At 45.0% G+C, this 22,424-nt stretch overlaps 1 protein-coding gene across 9 annotated transcripts in view; it reads right to left on the reverse strand.

The window, feature by feature from the left end:
- zeb2b (zinc finger E-box binding homeobox 2b) overlaps positions 1 to 22,424 on the reverse strand; it is a 381,554-nt gene that overhangs the window by 71,235 nt on the left and 287,895 nt on the right. For 3 of the 9 annotated variants that reach the window (XM_034677852.1, XM_034677846.1, XM_034677847.1), the window contains one exon: positions 14,034 to 14,172. In XM_034677852.1, coding sequence (XP_034533743.1) covers positions 14,034 to 14,106 — 73 coding nt within the window. In that variant the 5' untranslated portion in view covers positions 14,107 to 14,172. Of the gene's footprint in view, positions 1 to 14,033; positions 14,173 to 15,215; positions 16,901 to 22,424 lie in introns of those variants that run through there. The other 6 variants (XM_034677850.1, XM_034677853.1, XM_034677851.1 and 3 more) reach the window with 6 other exon arrangements.

Raw genomic sequence — 22,424 nt, forward strand, 5'->3', positions numbered from 1 at the left:
CCTTCCTCAGCCTCCTCTTTAACTACAGAGCATATAGTCGCAAATGAAAGCACAGATGGGTGCTACTGGAATGGACTCATAATCTTTATGCCCTCGTGAAATTATCATTGGGTTCGATGACGGCGCTTTGCACGACGTTTATTGCCCCTTGTTCTCTGAAAGTTTGCTTTTATGTCGATGTCAGAGCGACGGCGGCAGTAAAAACTAAAAACACGCCGTTGTCGTGCATTTCCTTAAAACGCTGTTAATGTTTGCACGCTAAAAGCTTACGTTAGCTTAAAGCTGCAAGCCTGCTCACTCTGATTTAAACTTGAACACAAGCTGAAGTAAAATAACAAACATGTCACTCAGTATCCTGCAGAATACAAGATTTAAGGATGCATTTTTGCGACCTGTTGTCCAAAACAAAGGCCCAGAATCCTCCTGTGCTCGCTCCAGATCAATCCAGATTCAGAGTTCTTGTTTGCACCCTCTTCGATGCACCACACAGGCTTCATTCTGACTGAACTTCCTCTATAGAAAACCTATGGAGATCTCTGCCATGGCCCCTAGCTATAGGGCAGAAAAAACTCCCAGAATCCTCCTGTGCTCTGTGTCCTCCGCCCTCAGCCAACCCCCGGCAACACTCATTCTCTAATCCCACTGAGCGCTGCTTTCAGTTTGCCCAAAGACCATGCAGGGGAACTCCAACGGACCAGACACACACACACACACCCAAACACACACACACACACACTTGCCTCATATCTCTCTCCCAGTCATGGTGACAGACTCTTACTGAGGTCCAACGTTGGTGCGGTCATCTTTAAAGTAACTGCAGGTTTGAATGCAGGATTTTAATCTGGACTAGCTGCAGGATTTCAAGCTTTAAATACTAAACTACAAATATCTGCAGGAAGAGAAGAGTGTTGTTCTCTCTCTCCTCAGATCAGAGCTGCAGGTTTTTATGGGTCTATCTTAAATCATCCTGAGGTGCGTCTGAAAAGGAAGAAGCTCCTCTTTGAATATTAGCGGCGATTGGCTGGAGGTAAACAGAGCATTAAATCCTGCAAAACTGTGGCAAGGCCAATACGGGCGGCGGGACAATGGCTCGGCCCGGCATCTCTGAGCCTTTGTTCTCGGCTTAACAAAACTCTGCCGTCACACCGTTTTACCTCAATGCTGCCCCTGTCGAAACGGCCATCAGCCCCATCAGAGCACAAGCCCAGGACGGGCAGGGAGGGAGGGAGGGATGTGAGGGAGGGGAAAGATTAAGACAGAAGGAGGAGAAGGAAGAGGTGGCAAAGAAGGAAAGCAGATAAAGAAAGGTGTGACAGGAGGAAAGAAGGAATCCTCTGAAAACGACGGTCATAGAGTGATAAAAACACAATCCCGTGCACCTCTGCAGCCGAGCTTTAATAAGAATATATCGCAGCTGTGAGGGGAGGCAGCGTTTTTTGAGCTCCGTGACGTGGCGGCGACAGAACTGGAGCAGCGAGATTCACTAAAAGTTTCATCACAAAGTCCTTCTCCTCTTCCCTCTGAGGGCCGCGGTGAGCTCCGGCAGGAAGAAAGAAACAGAAAGAAGTCAAAAGGAGGAGAAACGGCACATCTGCGTCTGCTGTGACCTGACGGCGTGCCAATTAGCATGCGTGTGAGCGTGTGTGAAGTGTGTGTGTGTGTGTGTGTGTGTGTGTGTGTGTGTGTGTGTGTGTGTGATATATATAGGGCTAACAGTGTGCCAATGTGTGTATAATGTGTGGCCAAATATGCAGATCTGGAGTGTGTTTGTGGGTGACATTGTGTTCGTGCAGATGTGCCTGGCGAACATGTGTGAGTCTTTGCGAGTGTCAGCCATTTTCAAACCGATGGCACATAAACGCTTCCTCACACGGTCTGCACCTTTCTCAGAGACACGGCGCCCTCTGAGACCGCTTTGTTTGGAAAACTGGGACTTCAATCTTTTTCAATCTGCACCAAAACTTCAGACTGAAGACTTGAAAGAACTCCAAACTCATCTCTACTCTTTAAGCTTCAGTGTGCAGGCATGTTTAGTCTCTGCATGTGCTTAAATCAGCTCCAACAGGTTTAAAATGTCAGTTTTTATACTTCTACTTTATCTTTAATCTTATTTTATCGAAAGGATGCAACCCTACCTTAGCTACCTTGCGTTACCTTCCTCACACGGCCTTCTAGAGCTCTGATGTCGTGCTTTTCTTCCACAAAAGGATGAACTAACTTCTAATTTTCCTCTTTCTGTGATGCATCCTGTTCCCAGCTTCACTTTCAGTCTTACTTTAACATTAACTCCACTTTGATCTCATTTTTTCTGCAGCCCTCATCCTCGATTTGATTCGTGCATTCCCTTTCCATCCTGTAAAAACACATTCAGATGCATCTCTTGTATAAAAAGTTGCATCTTTGATCTTTTAAAAGTTATTTCACTCGAGAAGAAAAGTGGCGCTCCGACGTGCCCTCTTAAATGCTGCATGGATTTTCTTCACACCTTCTCCGGGGGAAGGTAACCTGCTCGTCCTGAACGTGAAGACGATGATGATTATTTAAAAGACGGTGTGAGTTTTTTGGCGGTTTGTGACTCGCGAACACGTTAGAGGAAGCCAAAAATGACAGCGAGCGGTGCCGATGTAAATCATTAGTCGTGATCTCGTTTAAGCTGAAGTCTACCTGCAGAAAAAACACGTCCAGGTTGATTTATGAAAAGATTTATGAGCACTTAACCCCAAAGCTTGACCTCACAGCCACCATCTTGGATGTAGTTCAGGTTTGCAGTGCTCACACTCTCTCTCTCTCCCTCCCTCTCCCTCTCTCTGTCTCTCCTCCTCTGTCAGGTTCTGGCCTGCCAATTTCCACTTGAAGCTTGACTGGGCCTGATTTGATGCAAACTACCTCGGGGTGAGGAGGGGGGAGTCGCAGGGAAGACGAGAGAGAGAGGGAGGGAGAGAGAGGGAGGAGGAGGGGGCTGAAACTGATGAACAGTTATGTCAAGTCGATTTTGCACCGTTGGGAAAAGGTAACCTCTCCGTCGGGGAGGAGACGGCGGGGGGAGGAGGGGATAAAGGTAGCACAGAGAAGAAAGAAAGAGGGAGGCTGGAGGAGAGGGAGGTGGGGTTTAGAGGGGTGTGTAGTCACAGCAGGGTGCATCCACCCCTCTGCCGCTTCACCTCACCTCCCTCTGCTTACCGCCCCGCGCAAAAAACGCTAACTGTCAACGCAGGCGCTAATTGCAGATGTGCCAGTCTGCCATCATAATAAAATCAGAGGCAGGGCGGACATTAAGCACGGCTGGCTCATTTGTGCGACTGCTGAAAAGGTAGCATAAATGAATATTTCATTACCTTAATTACTAAGGAATACTCCTTTCCGCCAGTCGTGGAATGAGTGTTGCTGTAACTAATTATGAAAAGTAATAACATTAGGGATACTGTGATTGCCAGTTTAGAAGGCGGCGTCTGCTTTGCTTGTTGAGGTATAAAACCGTGTTGGGAAACATACGGCGAGGAGCGGAAGGAAGGAAGGAAGTCAGAGGCTCGGTTTTGATCAGAAAAAGAAGGTCTGCAGGGATGAATGAGCTCTGATTATTCACCCTGAGAGCTGCTGCATGTTCCAGAGAGCAGAGAGGAGGATTCAGCAGGTATGAACTGATGCATTTCTGCATGAATACAAACACACGTGCTACCTGGACCGCCGCAAATCCTTTACCACGCCAGCCCTGAAGTACCTGCGCTTCCCAAAAAAAAAAAAAGGCCAGACTGCTCTGAAACGCCACGAGCTGCACATTAGCATCGCTTCATCATCCCTCCGCTTTGATGTCAGACGCACTCGGCTCGATACCTTTTGTCCGTTACTCACCTCTGCAGCCCGTGGGCACGTCCCCCATGCCCGCCTGTAATGTATGACCACTGATAAGGTCGTGAGGGGAGGAAGAGGAGGGAGGGTGGGAAAAGAAGCACAAGAGTACAAGGTCCGCTTTGATGGACATGCTAATTCCAATACCCCTAAGTAGTAAGAATAACAAAGTGGTGGGGAATTTATCTCAGGAATGCCGGAGCAAGACGGCCGAGCGATAAGGAAGTAGCTTCCCCTGGGTGGGGGAGAAGTAATTAGAGCGGGCTGACTGCTTAGATGACTGACTGGATGGATGGATGGTGGGATGGAGGGAAGAAGAGGTGGGGAGACATGAAAGACAAAGTTTTACAGCAGAAAGAAGGAAGTTGGTTATTCTGAGGAGCTCTCAGGTTGTTTACAGCCGTTAAAGGGTTAAAAAAAGATCCCAAAATAACCAGAAACACCGACACTGAAACCTCAGCGATCTAAAAAACAACCTCTGGTCTCAGAGTTATGAACCGAAGACCGGGCTGAGTCACGAGGCCAAGTCTGAGCACCGAGCCTCCATCTGTGACCCAATCTCTGCCGTCTCCCACCGGGTTTCTGGGTCAGGAAATACCCGTTCAGCCCTCAGCAGCCGGGCTTTAAAAAGGATCTGTAACCAAACTCAGCCAAAACTCACATCAGGACGCTGCAGGCCAAAAAACTGAGGCGTCAAGAGCAAACTGCAGCCGCAACCACACACACCACAGATTTATCACTTCATCGTGACTTCAAAAAAGGACATAATGATAATAATCACACAGTATCTGTTCCCTGGAAGAGAGGCTCTCCAAACCCGAAAACCAAATCCTGGAGTCTTACTTTGTCACCCAAACCAGAACTACGACCACAACTACAAAGAACCCAAACCTTCAGTCCTCTTTAATATAAACCTGCAGACTGCATGTGCATACATTAGAGCTTCTTAGAGGGACCTCAACTCAAAGATCAAAACACAGCACAAGATGCAAACTAAAAATCTAACTCTGAATTCAGATGTTAGCATCGTCTTTGCAAATCGTGGTTCAAGCTTCTACAAAAGCTAGGTTGCATCCTCGCCCTGCAAGTGTCTGCATTCTCAGGATCAACATGTGACTCAATGACGTCAAACAAACATGCCACACAAACACAGAAGTTGAACAGAAGTCAGTTTGTTTTTAAAAGGAAAGGATGTTTTCTAACTCTCCCTGAATCCTCGACCTCCAGCTCGACCACCTTGCCCCAAAAACTCCAGCCCCTGCAACCACTTAGACCTCCTCTCCTCTTGCCTCCTCTCCTCTCCTCTGCAGCCTCAGATCATGTTTGTCCTGCACGTCAGAAAGGCTGAGGACAGGCCTGTCGGTGTGATTATCCCCCCGCTACCTGAGGAGGTGTTTGTTTGACATCCGCGTTTGACAGCGGCGGGACACGAGGCGTTCAGGAGCGGGGGCTCCCTCTCCCGTCACAACTCATTAACACGTGAATCCACCTCTCTGAGTTCTGAGCGGGGACGACTCTGCTACACATGTCCACTGACTGCACCACAGATGACATTTAAATGGGGAGGATGCTCTTCCCCTCCCTCTCTTCGTGTTTCTCCTCTCCTTGACTCACTCTTGCCAAAGGTTAAATGTATGTTTGAATAACAACGAAGCCGGAGCAATTTCTGACCATTTCCTCTTTTCCGCTGCAACCTCCGCTTAAGAAGGTGCTTGATCAACGGCGAAGATGAAAGCGTGGAAGTGAGTGGAATTTGTGCAACCGCAAAATGACCTAATTTTGTCCTAATCTGGCTTGGCAATCGGCTGCAATTAAAGCGAGATAACACATCTGAATTTACTTCCAGAGCGGGGGGGAAACCGGAGCACAAACGGAAGCAGACAAGTCCTCGTTAATTTAAACAAAAAAAAAGAAAGAGGAGGTAACGAGAGGGGTGCACTTAGGTGGCAGGGAAGCGGGACACCTTGTGAATAATGAAGCAGAGTCAGTGATCAAAAAGCATGTTCTATTATCCTGAATGAAAGGTGAGAGCGAGCTGCAGAACGTGTGGAGTCTTTTTTAAAAAGAGGGCCAGATTTCCAGATGTCACCGTGCCTTAATCTGGTGATCTGTTATTGATTGTTCCACACGGCCATGACCTTGCCAGAAGAGCTCTTCCACCCGACAATCAAACACACATCAAAGAGTGTGCGTCTGTGTGTGTGTGTGTGCACGTGTGTGTGTGTGTGTGTTTCCTTTAAATGTGTGTGCACATGTGGCAGCGAGCGAGCGGCGCTTGCAGATCAGCGGTGCCGACATCAGAGCAGGAGAAAAACTGGAGGCTGCTTTCAACACTTGTTTGCACAAAGGTGTCGTCTCTGAAGCAGCTGCTGCACAAAATATGAAAAAATCTTTTTAATGGGCGACCGAGGTGATTGCTTTTTTTTTTCATTTTTTCTGCAGAAACATCACAAAGCTGAGCGCTGTTTTACGGGTGACAGGAGGGAGAAGTCACACACACTCTCTCCAAGAAGCTGTGATGTGTTTTGTCTTTCATATCTGGTTCTTTGTTACTCTATGAAACAAACTCTGTTAGTGGAAGTGAGCTCTAAAAGCAGATCTGAGCCGACAGGTTGCTCCCTGATGGATCTGAACTCCAGAAAGCAGGACAAACACGAGCACCAGCTTCAGAAAAATCACATCAAATCATCCAAAAAGCAGAAAGAGATGATGATACCTTTCCAAAAAGTGTAAACCTGGAAGGTATTCTTGGATTCTATTTCATTTGGAAGAACAAACTCGTCACGTGCATCCAAACCGAGGATGCACATGCACACATATACCATTGTTGGAAAAAAAAAGGTGTTTTCAAACTTGTTTCTCGCCCCCCTGCCATCCGATTATGAAATCCGAATAGTTAGTTTACACCTGCTCGGCAACCTGTCGTCTGTCGCGCCCAGACTCCCTCGCAAATGGGAGAGAAAGTCGACGCGTGGAAAATGTCGAAAAATCACACGGCGAGACGCAGGCGCAACAACTGAATAAGTGCAAACAGCAGGACGAGACGGAACGGATGGGCCAAATAAAGACTTTGCATTTTCACTTGAGAAAGACTCAAATGAGGCATGATATTTCAGAATGCGTTCCCCCGTCCTACGCAATGCATAAAACATGCCGGCTTAGGGTAAAGAGTGTACACACGTAAATGAAAAACAGCAAATGCATGCAATTATTTGCCGGACCAGTGAAGTTTTCAATTTCGGTGTTTGCTTTTTTGTCAAATGCACAAGAAAGAAGAAAAAACAGGGGATGAGTGAGAGGAGAAAAAGGAGAAAACAAGCAAGAAGGCATGAAATAAAGTCAGGGAAGCAGGGAGAAGACATCTGACTGCAGTGCAACTTTACTTAGACTAGCGTGTCGCAGCACAGGCGTGCAGAACAGTGGAGGGGGGGATGATACGACCTGTCAAATCCTGAGAGAGGAGCAGAGAGAGAGGGAGAAAGGAGGGATGGAGGGAGGTGGGTCAGAGTTTGACAGGCAGAACGCCGCCGCCACGAAAACACCTTTAAGTCTGTCACCTTTGCTCCATCACTCTCCATCTCACGGAGCCGGGCCACGACCGAGCAAAACCTGGACTCCTGACAATCCCTGCGTCACTCTCGGCCTGTTCCCTGCACACTGACATGATGCAGAACAAATACTAACTCACTGTTCAGTCACAATCTGCATAATTTAATCCACAGCTTCGGTACCGAGCGGCCAAAAGGCGAGAAAAGCAGATTTTTTCTGCAGCGATTCCTTCTGGGGACGAAGCACAAGTTCAGCAACAGTTCAGCTGCCGTGCTCCAAAACCTGACTCCTGCACGGCTCTGCAGAAAGCTGCCTCCATTTTTATACAAGATGCGGGTGATTCAGGCCAAAAGCATGCAGGGAATGCCACGTCGCTGCCCGTGTCACCACATTGTTTTGTGCGATACATCATTATTGTCGTTTAAAACATAAAGGGAAGTCACAGGGCGCAGAGTTGGCTCGCTATTGGCTGATTCATGCCTCGGTGTTAGTCAGGCAGCGGAGCCCAGCCACCGCTCTCGCTTTCATCGTTCTTGGCAGTTACTCTATGCATGCTCGTGTGTGTGAGTGTGTGTGAGTGTGAGTGTGAGTGTGTGCATCCACTGAAATACACTGTAACTTCTGCAGCTTTTCCAAAACCACAAAAATCACAACAGAACTCTGAACGCAGGAGCAGAAAAAAAAGAGTTTAAAATATTTCTGAAGGGGAGGCAGGATGCTGGAGGAGAAAGAGCCGCGGTACAAAGAGTTAACCCCCCTAAAAACAGATCTCTCTCCAAAGCACGGGTTAATATCATGGCTGCCTGGTAAGGCTTTATCCAGAACCTCTCGGAACAAAAGGCCCCTTTTGCAAACAGACTCCTACTTTCCCCCCCAGTGTCCAAAGGTGTTTGCTGAAGTAAATCTGCCTAAATCCTGGGCAGCTTGGCCGGGGAGGGGGGGAGGAGGAGGAGGAGGGGGGGAGGGAAGGTGTACCGATAATCCTTCTTCTTAACCAAAAAAGAAAAAAAGTTCTGAAAGAGAAGGGGAAGAAAGAAAGAAAGAAAAGTGGAATCCATATCACATGATGCCATTTAAAGGGCCGGCGTACCCCCCCCCTCCTCCCTCGTCCTCTCTTTCATGCCCCCATCTTTGCTCCAGATTTGCATACATCCAGCGTGGGGATCAGGTGATAAAGATATCCTGCTAATCATTCGGGTAAAGCAACAGATAAAGGGCCGTGTGCACGATGAAATAAAGGGCTGTTACGTCATCATTCTAACTGAGGAAGTTTTTTTACATCGATTATTAAAGTATCACAAGCTCTTCAAGTCGCACATCATCCATGACGTCATTACATTTTGTATGTTTGATAAAAACACGGGGAGGCGTGCGTGCAGCAGGGGGCGGGTACGCGGCGAATCGTCTTCATCGTCTTCATCGTAATCTTTTATTTCTAGCATGATATCAAATAAAAACAATCACATGTAATGCACAAATTAAAGACGATGCATCAACTTCAGGTTGCACTGATTTTTGAGGTTTTGAAATATTTAAATATTTAAAATGTGACATCAGCGTGATTTTATGCTTCTTTAAAAACGCCTCAGCTCGTAAAAATGAGAATATCTGAAAAACTGAAGCGTCTGAATTTATAGAAATATCACATTTAAGCTCCTGTACTTTGAATTGTTTTGGATGAATATGTTTGTGTGTTTACTTTGCAAAATTAAGATAAAAAATCTGAGCTAGATTTCTAATATTTGTTGTATTTGTTTGTTGATTTCTTCTTAAACTGCGGTGATAATTTGTGTAGCCTTGTACCCTCCACCTCACAGTGAAGATGAACCCTGATGCACACTCAGGTGGACTCGTTCTGTCCTCTAAAAGTCTCAAAGGTTGGTTTTAAAATCTGAATCCTGACGTCTGAAGCTACCACAGAAAAAAGGCCATCGAGCAGACACCTGCTCCCGACTCTTATCTCCTCCAGTCAAGGATTTTTCTCTTCTTCTTCTTCTTCTCCTTCTTTAAGTGTGACTCGCCACGAATAGTGTGGGCATGCCATCTCGTAACACTATCTGTCTGTCAGGGAGGGGGCCGAGGGGGGGTCCCTGCTCGAGTAGTGGAGGCTATAAAAGGCTTGTAACCAGGGGACGACCAACAAACAACCACAAACACCCTAGTTATTTCTCTCCACCACCCACCCTTCCCCTCTCTCTCTCCCTATTTTCTCCCTTCCTCCTCTTCTTCTTCTTCTCTTGCTCTCCTTTTTTTTTCTCCTCTCTCCTCTCTCGCCCCCCTTTTCATCTCAGGCCCTTTTTTCTGATGCTGAATGCAAATGTGTAGCCCTGCTGCTGCTGGCGGGCGAAAGGGGGCTGAATTGTGATTAAGAGGGAGAAGGAGAAGAAGAAGAAGAGGAGCTCCTTTTCTTTGTTCTCCCCCCGGGGGGATGTTTACCAGGAGAGACACGGCGGATCAGATATGAAAGGCATTCAGGTCAGCATTGATGTGAGCGAAAGTGAAATCGTACCTAAGGCATTCCAAAGACCCGCGGTGTCAGGGGGTCCGGGCTCGCGGTGCCTCTGCGAGTGTGTGTTCTCTGGCCGCCAGGCGCAAAAAATATCTTCACACAAGCAGGGCGGTCGACGGAGGAGAGGAGGAGGAGGAATAAAAAAAAGGAAATGTGTCAATTTTTTTTATTTTGAGGGGAAAAAGAGGAAAAGTTTTCTGTCCAGAGTCCAGGCCTGAGTTCATGAGATCATTTATCCTTTCTTTTTTTATTTTAAAGTGTGTGTAAGTGTGTGTGTGTGTGTGTGTGTGTGTGTGTGCGTGTGTGTGCACAGCCACAAGCCATGCTATTTGCTTTTATCTGCCTTATCAAAGCGGCAGGGGGAAAAAAAAAAAAAGGCTGCATGTTTGTGAGCTGCTGTTGCTGAGCTACATTCCTGATTTAATTCCTGGTGGAAGCTCATATTAGAGGATTTGTCGTCTAACGCATCAGCTTGGAGAAAGACGACGACACACACACGTAGAATAAAATAAAAACGCTTGGAAAAGAGTCGCTGTGACACACATCCTTCTGCTCCTGAACACAGAATCACCATGATCTCGTCAGGGGAAGTCCATTGGTTTTTACGCGCTTTGCTGTACACACTTGACTCACACACTTTGAGCAGATGGATATATTTAGCTCTGCAGCCGAGGGAGGGAAGAAAATGATGCAAAAAAGGCTACCGGAGAATAATAAGGCCTCACGCAGCACGCCAAAGTGCAATGTGTAGTTGTGACAGGACAAATATGGCTCCTTATTAGCCTGGCGTTGAGGGGGACCTGCTAGCTGTTTCACATGCAGGAGGAGAAGGAGTGTGTGTGTGTGTAAAATAATGCTCTGTACTCTGTAATTATTCCCTTTCTTTAAACTAAATAATCCCTTACATCCTGCTTATTCCTACAAAATAAAAGCCCTGAGCAGTGGAAGGTGTCTGGGAATGGCAGCGAGTGAATGGCACGCTAAACTGGACAACCCCCCGCCACTATTGACGGTATAAACATGTAAATGAAACACATTACCGCTGACAATCAATTGTCCGCAAGCGCCCTGCGAAACCTGCCCTCCTCCTCCATCCTCCCCTCTTTTTTCCCTCCTCTTACTCCCCCCTTTTTTTTTTTTTTTTTTGGTGGGTGCCATGGCAAAAGAGAGACACCCCTACCTACAGACCCTGGGAGAAAGAGGGGGAGGACAGGGAGAGAGAGGGGGGAAAGAGAAGAAGAAAGGCAGCACCTTGTCCCCCCCTCCCTTCTTATTCTCTCCTGCAACTTTAGAGGAAGAATAGAGATGGACAAATTGTTTAGACTGGCAGAAATGTGGCATTGTCTGCGCCTGAAAGCAAGGCTAACTCCCCCCTCCCTCCCTCCTTCTTTCACACATATACACACACAGCTTTCCCCCTATTTTTCCTGCACCTTAAATCTGTGATAATAAGCACATTCAGACTATTATATCAAACTCCAGCAGACACAGAGACGCAGGGAGAGAGGGAGACTGGCCTCATCTTCTTCTGCGGCTGCAGATTATGTAATCGAGCATTTCTTGACGTGGAAATGTCATCGAAATCTGGATCAATCACAGAAAAATAACGCAGCAGCGTCTTTACTTCCTGGTTTTTTGATTCAAAGAATCTACTCTGAGATTAAAAACAAAAGGATTTGAATTATTTACTACAAAAGCATGTTTCTGAAGTGCTGGTTGAGTCAGAGGAAAATAAGGACAGGTGTGTGAGCGCTGCACAGCTGGATGTGACAAGCAACACCTGGCGAGGGCCAAACTCTCAAACGCTTCACGCTGCCGGGATCAAGTTTCACACCAGGAGAGGAGGAAGGGAAGGTTTTATCGCTGTTTAACAATGAAAAAAATATTCTCAGGGTTTTGTTGCTTTTTGAAAATTACACGTCAGCTGGGAGAAAGAAAAAAAAGACGGACACTTGCAGCCACAGCGGCGCAGCGAGGATGAGGAGGATGAGGAGGACAAGGAGGACGAGGAGGGGGATATAAGTCATGAACTGTGGTTAAATACCACATGACAGGCCGGCCAGTGAGTGAGTAAAGCTACTGTAGCACCTCCAACCCTGAAGGCCAACAGTCATCTGGATGAGAATGTCATTGGGTAGACAACTTAGTGAGCAAATGCCTCATTAATACTAATTGGCAAGAATGCTGCCATGCCCCCCCTCCCCTCCTTTATTTAGAAAAATAATCCAGACAATTCCAGTTATTCTACGTGTGAGGGAGCAGGAGGAGGAATTAAATAAAAACTCATCAGATAATCTGAAAATTCAAACTACATTTTTGAATATTTTGAAACTAAATTAAGGAGGTGCAGGAATTTAAATTTGCACCAAAAACATGCACCCAGTAAATGTGACAGTAATTGTAGAAAATTAAAATTTATGCTCCTTCATCTGATCCCTCAGAAAAAAAAAGATTCATCTGCAAAAAGAACCCTCCTCTGCGTGTGTGAGCTCGGTGCATTTTTTGGTGCATTCAAGGCGTTTTATTCTCTCTCGCCGGAGGATTCAGTGTGTCCCTCGGCCGCTTCGCCCTGCCCTGCCATCAGAGCCAGGCAGGAAGAGGGACGGAGAGACAGGCGGAGGGAGACAGGGAGAGGAGAGGAGAGTGGCCAAGCCTCAATAAGCCTCTGCATTCCCAGGGGGGAGGATAGAGGGTGAGGAGGAGGAGGAGGAGGAGGAGGAGGAGGGAAGGAGAGGAGAGGAGGGGAGGGGGGGGATCATCAGACAGAGCTCGTCGTTATGAAGAAGAAAAATAAAAGAGGGTTTAATTCCTACATTTTAAATCTATTTTTTAAAGCACACTCTCCTGCGTGAGGACGTTTCTGAGGATAAAAATATTCCCTGCACCGTGCCAAAGCTCGCCGTGTCTCCTCAGGTTTAAGGGTGTGAAAATTATATTTGCTTTGCTAATATTATTTTATCAAACGCTGCATTTGGACTGCTTTTCTCCCTCTGACACCCCCCCACCCCACCACCACCTCCCCCCTTTTTCAAAACAGGTGGCCACGGCTAAACAGGCTGTCAGATCTCCAAATGTGTGTCTGCTTTTCTTTTAAATCCTGCACATGTACATTAATAATTATATAAATAAATATACAGCAGAAATCTCCAGCATCACTGTGCTATTTAATGTGGAACAAAATGCTTGTCTGCTATCGATTGAGTGCAATCAATAAATGAAATCTGATCTAGATAAATAACCTGTGGGGGCAGAGATTTAAAAACTGTTGTGGAGCAGAGCAAATAAAAGCCTCATCTCTATATTTCACACACACACTCACACACACACTCACACACACATGCAGAACCAGAGTGTGTTTGGAGCCTATATGGAATAATCAGGAATAACGGGGCCAGGAAATGTCAGTGCAGATTTGCCTCTTGTGGGAAAGTGTGCAGTCAAATGGAGGAAGAAAAGCAACAAATCTGCACCTCCAGCACTCCCTGAGCAGACCCAATTAATGTGCACCATTTATCGGACATGTCATCCTTTTTATATATGATCCTTCCACTGGAATACACTAACACAAAACACGCACAGGGTCACAAACTACACACAGTATTAATCCAGCACTCCTCGGCGACACAGAGGAGCTCCAAATCACTCCAAAATAAGACATAGAGGCCTAAAGAGAGACACTAACATCACAGCCAGAGCGTGGATTTAAGCAAATCACAACTCATGTCATAAGATTCAGACTTTTCCCACGGAGCAGCATGAGTCTGCAGGCAGCCTGCGACGCTCTGAGTGACCGACACACAGTCCCCCCATGGCGGGGTTCGTCCCGAGCCGGCACCGCTACCCTGCAACTTTTTTTTTTACATCCACAAGTTCCCAACTTCTTCTTCCAGAAAAACATCCTCTCACAGCAAACATTTCAAACAGCAATTTTTTACAGATTCCACAGATTTCACTCACGCAGTAACGCACAGTTTCAGCCGGATAACGGTCCCTTTCTCTCTCTGCGTAAAAGGCAGAGAAGCGCACCAGCCGCGGACCCTCACACACCCCCAACCCGAAGAGGAAGCCTTCAAACCCGGCTTCCATCCACAGACACCCCCCTTCATGGACCAGCAGGTCTGGTTCTTACCGTTTTTCCGTCGCGGGTTGGCTTGTTTTCGCCTCTTACACCTCGGGCCATCCGCCATGATCTCTTGCTTCATTGATAAGTGTGTGTGGGATCAGATGGCAGCTCGCATGGACTCGATTCCTTGATTTCAGCCTGATATCTGACGGGAAACACACGCACACACACACAGAGACAGACACACACACACACACAGAGGAGGACAGACAATGTGGGTATTAGCGAGGAGATCCACTTGCGCAGGACGCGCGACAAGAACCTGGAACTTGGATGGAGGGACAGATTGTGAAAATCCGCGTCCATCTCATTTTGATTTGCAGCTGATCGGCTCTCAGCTTTGTGGCATTAACAGCAGAGCAGCACGAGGAAGAGGGGAATTCTAATTTCTCTTATTATTAAGGGGAAAGCACTTTTCATTTCACAGGAACAATACAGAGACTGTTTTTCATTCAGAAAAGTTTCAATCCGGTTTGTATTTTTCTCTTCATGATTAAGAGGAATAAATCTTGGACTTATTTGAATTCAAAGTGCCACACTGTGTTCATGCTCTCCGCGCTTTTTAGTCCGGCTTTGGCACAGAACCTGAATCAGCTTAATAAATCACATTTGTGTCAAATGGAAGAATCAGATCCAGAGTTTTCACGTTAAAGACGGCGAGAGAGAGACAGAGAGAGAGAGCGAGGCACAGCCAGGACTCAGCCTCTCTGTGTGGTCTGATTAAAAGTCAGAGAACTCCAATAAACACTTGGAATCGCCTGAGAAAATTGCACTTCAAGGTTTAATAAACTAAAACCCGACAGTTAATAAATAACAGATGGGGAATAATTGTTCAAATGTGCCAAACGGCTCCGGAAAGAAGAAGGGGAATCTTTAAGGCACAAATTGCGCATAAACAAAAGATTCAAATCGGCTGTTAATTTATCAAAACCGTTAGAAGGAGAAGCGGGGAGTGACAGGAGGTTTGTTTGTTTTACACACACAAACAGACTCGAAAATAAAAAGAAGCTTAAGGAGAGAGAATCGGGATGCATATCGTGTTTTTCCTCCAAAGGATAGCGGTGGTGTTCAGCGCCAAACGCCCCGGAAAAAGCGCACTTTCCCCGGCTGTCAGGATCCTGCAGCGCGCCTCCTCACCGCGGAGGTAGAAGAAAAAAAAAAGGGGGAGAAAAAAAAAACCAAACGCACCTATTTCCACCTGTGCAGGTAAGGCGAAGTGGAGCTCCAACTCTGAGGGCGGGCGCGAGGAAGTTTAATATCCAACCATTCCGGGAATAAAAGCTGTAAATAGGAGAAGTGAGGAGGAACATACCTGCTTTAGAGTTAAAGAGAGAGCTCGTGGAGAGGAGGAGAAGAGAGGATGATACCGGAGCGCGTCGGTGAGCGGATCCTGTTCCACCGGTGATAATAAAGCCTTAGAAATAAAAGCCTTAGAAATAGTTGGGAGGAGGGAGGGACCGCTATTCCTGCTAGGGCAGGTTTACAACTGATGTCTTACACCCACTCCAGGAAACAAACCTGGGTAGGGACTGACGTGTTACGCCTCTTCTAATGACATTTTTTTTCTTTCCACCTCCTTTTCTTTGCCGTGTAACACAGAGGAGAAGCCCCCTGAAACGCACGCCACCTATCTTCACGGGAGGGGATAATTGAGGAGAGCCAAACGTGAGCATCTTCTGGGTTGAACGTGAAGTTTTTTTCCTCTCCTTCTCCCCCCTCCTCCTCCTCTTCCTCTTTTCTTTCCCTCACTCTCCTCTCTCTTTCTCCATCTCTTCTCTTTTTGAGTGAAACCAACTATGTCGGGCTTCGACGCGGAGCAAAGAACAGGCGACAGTGTGGCTTTTTTTCCTCCTCTTTTCTCAGTGTGAATGTGTGTGTGTGTGTGTGTTGGAGTGTGTGTGTGTGTGTAAGAGTGTAAGAGAAAAAGGGGGGAGAAACTTGGAGCGCGTCCACACCAGCCGCAATCATGTAAGGATTTTTTTCTTTATTTCTATTTCCACTCCGTTTAATTTGCAGAAATGGCAGGCTTGATACGGCAGGATGCAGGAGCTGGGGTGGGGAGGCAATTCCACATATTCTTCATTATTGTAATTGGCTGCGACTGCAAAAGGTTTGGGGATGTTGGGCTTTTATCTACGCTGTAAAAAATGTCTGTTTGATGGAGGAAAACGTGAAATCAGAAAAATAATCCAGTTAAAATTAGAAATAACGTTTCTTATAATGCGCCTAAATTACTAAATGTGTAAGGTTGAATTTTGCTTCTTATAATTTAATTTAAATTGTATAAATTGAGTGAAAAAGGTTTTTAAAAATAACTTTTCTTTTGGGTGAAAATTAAAATTCCAAAGATGTTAAAATGCGTAAAGACGCGTCTTTTCTGCTGCGTAACTGTGCGTAATTGTAGTTTTGTTACCTGTGATGCACCTGCAGCAGCATCACCGCGTGCTGCACATACATCATCACCTGTGGTTGCATAATAGGAATGCTTCCAAACTCCTCTCACGGCTCCACTCGGCACGGGAGGAAACAAATCTCCAATTTAGCTTCTGCGTATTTACATTCTCCAATCTCACCCTCTGACTGAAACGGTCCAAAATTAACCCCAACATGTTCAGATGTATTCTGCACTCACATATTGAGGAGTTTGGAGCCTCTGTGAGAATATTTAGATCACAGTAAAATCATAAAAATATGATTCAGCAGGAGAGAGGGAGAGGAGGAGAGGAGAGTCACATTGCAGGAATAACAGAGAGCTATCAGAAGGATGTTCTGGGATTATTGGAGTGATTTTGACGAGCTGGACACAACTTAACAGGATGAATCTCGCGTTCATTAAAGAAGTCAACCATCTCAGCCATGTCTGAGAGAGAGAGAGAGAGGGAGAGAGAGAGAGAGAGAGAGAGAGAGAGAGAGAGAGAGAGGAAGCTCCACCTTTGCAGCGTCCTGATTGGTTATGTAAATAAAGTATTATTTTGTGTCCTGTCCTCCTGCAGTTCGCCACTGTATGGCTAATTAAATCATCAATCAAGGGGCTGAACTGGTTTATGCTACCCCCCCTTTATACAACATCACCCCCCCTCCTAAAAAACCCAATCAGATGCAGCATAAAGAAATCATACTCCAATAGAGTCCTCGCCTCTTTTATAAAATGCTTTTTGTACTCTGTTCTTCATGAACACAACACTTTGTTTGTGTGTAACTTTATATTTTTAATATAAACAGAAGACTTCATAAACTATTTTAAAATCTTTTAGAACTTTTGTTATTTTTTGGCACTTTATCTCCACAAGCTGGAACACCAAATTGAGTTTCCTGGTAAGTTTTCCTCCCTCTCTGTAGTTTTTTTAAATCCTTCTCAGGTTTTAAATGTTGTCATTTTCTTCTTCGTCTCCTTCTTATTGAGGAACAAAACACTGAGGAGGAAGAAGGAGAGAAGCGGGCTCAACCTCCTGTTTTCTCCTCGGGTCGAAAGTGGATCCAGTCCTGGGTGAATTATTGTCATGCGTAATTTAGTGCCACGGTGCTTGCATGTAAACGAAGCAGTCTCTCTCTCTCTCTTTCTTTCTCTCCCCCTCTCTCCCTCTCCCACACCCTCCCTGTCTCTCACTCACACACACACACACTCTCCCACACTCTCTCACACACACTTGAACCGTATAGCTCCAGCTCTGAGTCCCATTCATCCGTGCGCGCCTGGAGTGGCACCTCGCGCCTCTGTTTTTACGCACACATGCAGGCTGCTGTCCTCCGTGGGGCCGCGATATGCACCGTGAAAAGGGATTACAGTCGGTGTGTGACCTATAGGGGGACCTGGTGCTTAATGAATATATTGATTTAAATGAGGGGAGGGGGCAGCAGAAACATGTGTGCATGAATTTAAAATATTTGGTGGAATATTGAGGCTCAGATTTTTAAATATGTTGATAATTGTAGATTAAGAGTGAAACATATGAGTGTGATTAATCAGTTAAATAAAAATGTATTGATTGTAATATTTTAAATTGTGTATTTATGAGGTGACAGATTTTTAATTTTTACAGACACTCTCTAAAAATGATTTTCATGCATCACTCTCTGTTTTTGTATTTTTCCCTCTAAAGAAATAATAAATGAAATCTTTCTGCAGCACATTATCCGCCGTGGTTTATTTTCCTGAAGTTGAAATGTTGCCCCAGAAAAATCAATAAGTGGAAACTCACTTGGGTTTAATGCTTTTTAATGTCCAACACCTAAATTGGAGCTGTGCAGTTCTGCAGCTGTCCGCCTCAGGCATGACTGCTGATTACCAAGATTATAATCCTAATTTTCTCTCCCTCTCTGCCTCAGTGTGTGTGTGAGTGTGTGTGTGAGAGAGAAGAAGAGAGGCCCTCTTTTTTAGCTCCTGACAGCATAAACACAAACACAGCGGTGCAGCGAGGTTGTAGGAATGTTTGAGAGGATCTGTCGGGCTAATTACGACTTGTGTCTGTCCGTTTGGAGCACTCAGGTTACGGAGCTGCAGAAAACACTCTCTGCTGTCATCCAGATTCACAGTTTGTGCAACAACGATCGACATCTTCGCCCCCTATAGAGCTCCGGATAATACGAATGTGTTCACAAACCAGGCTTTCAGATTATCATATTCCTGTTTGAGGTTTCAGTTTGAGGTTTACGCAAGAGTGAGGAGGTCAGAGGTCACGGCTGCATGAAGGTTTCCTTCTGATTTCACTAGATTTGATAGTTGTTGGCTGAATTTGAGAAATCTGAGTCTTCAGCCGTCAGAAAAAATAATCAGACGTAGCAGGCAGGCTGCTGATTATGATCATGATGCTTTACATTTAAGACGTGCATCACAGAGAAGCAAACTTACAGAGGTCAGAGGTCACAGGAGCAGGAAAACATCATTTTTAATTCTTGTCATTTTGTCTTTTCTTTCACATTAGCTGAATCCGACCGAGTGCACTTGATCTGCTCACAGATAAGACACACAGCTGAGTGTGTTCTTATTTAATATTCATCATAAGCTTTATTAAAATCTGCATCACAATAAAGCACAGTGGGGAGGTCAGAGGTCACCGCTGCGTGAATATGTCCTTCTTATTTTCCATATTTTTGGCACATTTTCATCAAATTTGTGAGATATTTATGACGCATAAGATCATTTAGAATTAAATATTTAATCTGTCATTATTTCTCATCATTTATTTAATTTAAAAAAAGGTGATTATCACAAAAACTGACCTTAAATCTTCATATCATCTAAAATAGATTCTTGAACAGCTGCAGGTGTCATCGTGTGGATTTAATTTCAAGATCTGCATCTCAGAAAAATCTGCAGAGAGGAGGTCAGATAATATTCTCAATTGTGTTTTGATTATCCGAAGGTAAAATGCAAAGTGTGTGTGTCGCCTGCATTGTTTCTTTGATTGTTAGAGAGTGACGTTCACACACACACACACACACATACACACACACACACACACACACACACACACACACACCTCAGATCAGCAGAAGAAGCCGTATTAAAGGCTGGAGCAGCAGCAGCAGCAGCAGGTTTCATTACGGACTCTTTTAAATCAGGTCAGTCATCGTCTTACATATCTGATGTTTCATAAAGAGAACATCGTCATCAGATCAAGTAAAAAACATCCCATAATTATCTGTGATCAATGTTTTTCAGCTGCTGCAGAGAGAGAGAGAAACAGAGAGAGAAAGACAGAGAGAGAAACAGAGAGGGGGAGAGAGAGAGCTCGGAGCCTGAAACACACTCGCATGTATACGTTTGTGCATTGAGCAGCTCAGCCGCCAGGCGTCCCTGATTATTGGCCTAATTTAGATCTGAGAGAGTCACATGACGTCGATGAGCATCCAGTGATGAATCTATGCCCAGTCCCGCTCCCAGAAAAAAAGAGAAAGAAACACCCGGCAGCTCCGAAAACCTGCTGCAATCTGACGAACCATCATCAGGATGATTCTGCTGAATGACTCAACACAGAGGATTCAGGACTTCTAATGACTCTCAAGGCCTCACACTCAGGTTAAGGATGTGTTCCTCAGAAATACAGCTATAGAATAATATCAACAGACTGTAGATTTTATGATCTGTGTTTGAGTGATAAGGAACAAAAGTACAGGAAGGATTTTGAAGGATTATCAGGACAGAGTCTCTCATCATGTTCCTCAAACTAAAAGTGAAGATGGCGACAAAGAAGTGTGTTTTATCATCATGAATAAAGTCCAGATTTCAGAGATCAGGACATGTTTGGTTGTGACTGTGGTTTACATCTTATATGCTGCAGTGAGGAGGTCAAAGGTCAAAGCTCACACACACACAGACTGATGTGTCTACAAGTTTAAAGACACTCACTCTGATGTCTTTGGCTCGCAGCTGCCCGGAGCTGAGACGTTGTGCCAACAGTTAATACTTTAATTGTTGGCACAAACAAATCTGACACTTTTCCAAGCACAACAATGATTCAGCTTTTCCTCCACGGCTCCTTTCTTACGAGGCCGGCTGAAAAAATGTAAACTGAATTATGTCCAGCGTGACAAACAAGATCGGACGAAGGAATCTGAAGACGAGGGAGACGATTAGGACATAAATACTTCAGTGTAAACACGTGAAATATGTCCTCACCTCTCTGTTAGACGGACTCAGATAAAAATATAACATTATGGATAAGTTAGTGACTAGTTTCTTGCAGCTGTAGCTTCATTATATATTTATATATGCCTTAATATGTATTTTTAAATGTGTGTTAGATCTACAGAAGCCTGGAGAGACAATAAGAAAATATTCCAGTTATTGAATTTAAAGTCTGATCAAGAATATCAGAATTCAAGAGCTTATAACTAAAACAATAATAGAAAAAAATGTTGTTTTTTAACAGCATAATAATTGAAAGTTGTTCCTTTTTTTAAAAATGTTCACAAGTGGAAAAAAATCAGGGAATTTATTTATTTTAATTTTATTTTATCCCCTGAATTTCTGACTTTAATAAAACAGATGTTTTTGCTGATTGATCATGCAGAGTAGATTATTTTTTAAACATTACAGCCACAAATATATTAAAAAAATATTAAAAAATCTAATTAATCTGCAAAAATATTAAAATTTCTGCTTTTAAATTTAAATTTCCAATATTTTTAAACATTTTTACACTGAAGATTATATTTAGAAAAGATCCCTCCCCAAAAAATCAAATCAGATTCATTCATTTTGTCTCTCACTGGCCTCTCTGGGCTCCCGTACAAACCAACCCTGGTCAAATGCGCAGGCTAAAGCCACATCCCTCTGCATAAACATGACCCCTGGTTTTCAGAACACGGCGTAACGGACGGCGGTGGCGTTCTGGGATTGAGTCTGCAGCTCTCTGGTGAAAACACTTTTAAGGAAACCATGAAAACCGCCCTGACAGTCACACGATGCAGCAGCAGCAGCAGCTTCAGCAGCCTACAGTCGGCTGTCCTCGTGTGCAGGGTGGTGACGCTTTGCTCAGCAGTTGCATCATGTGTGAGTTTGACATATGACATCTCTCAGACATGAAGTAAGAGGGGATTTTTTGGATTTGGGGTGAAATGCGTCATTATGATGATTCATATTTCCCTCAGTGAGAGTATGTTAGTGGAGTTGCATTTATCAGGGACCTTACATATGTCTCCGCTCCTGACAGCAGGTGTTAAAAACACTCATATCAGGATATTCTTATATTTTATTTATCCCAACAGAGTGAGCAGAGACAAACAAATGTTGTGAAAGTTTGTACAGTCAGCCTCCAGCTGCAGAAGTTGGTGTAAATACAATTAGAGTGGCTTCATGTGATGTAGAAAATCAAACAAAGCTGGTTTGACCAGAAAGTGGGTCTAGAAAAAAGAGGAGGGACATTTTGAAAATTCACTTTTACAATTCAAAACAGCTGTCAAGTGAGCGCGCCTCGGCCTCTGGAGTGTTAAACCCTCAGCACACAGTTTGTGCTTTTATTCTGAAAGCCTCTCCTCGCCTCTCTTTAATTAAAATAACGCTTGTTCGGTGGCGTTCAGAGTTCTTTATTTGAATGCATGACAGAAGAGCTGAAGCACCCTAGATCACATCTCCTCTCGGCGCTTGTTTGTGGCTCTTCCAGCTCCACGACATCAAACCCCAACATCTCTCGACGGGGTTCGGCTCTGTGATAGCCACGGCGAGAGAGAGCCTCCGCACCACAACAACTCCACGGATTGACGGACAATTAAAGAGTGAGAGGCGAAGGCTCGGCCGTGTGATCTGGGAGAACTCCGCAAACATGCAAAAATGAATTTAGTTTACATTCGCCGTGAGCGAGAGAGAGAGAGAGAGACGGGGGGAGAGAAGAGAAAGCTTTTTTCTGAGCAGTTCTGATCTCTGCGAGTTTCCACGTCCGACTGAGAGAGATTGCT

This window comes from Notolabrus celidotus, chromosome 24 (assembly GCF_009762535.1).
Source record: "Notolabrus celidotus isolate fNotCel1 chromosome 24, fNotCel1.pri, whole genome shotgun sequence".
Lineage (NCBI taxonomy): Eukaryota > Metazoa > Chordata > Actinopteri > Labriformes > Labridae > Notolabrus > Notolabrus celidotus.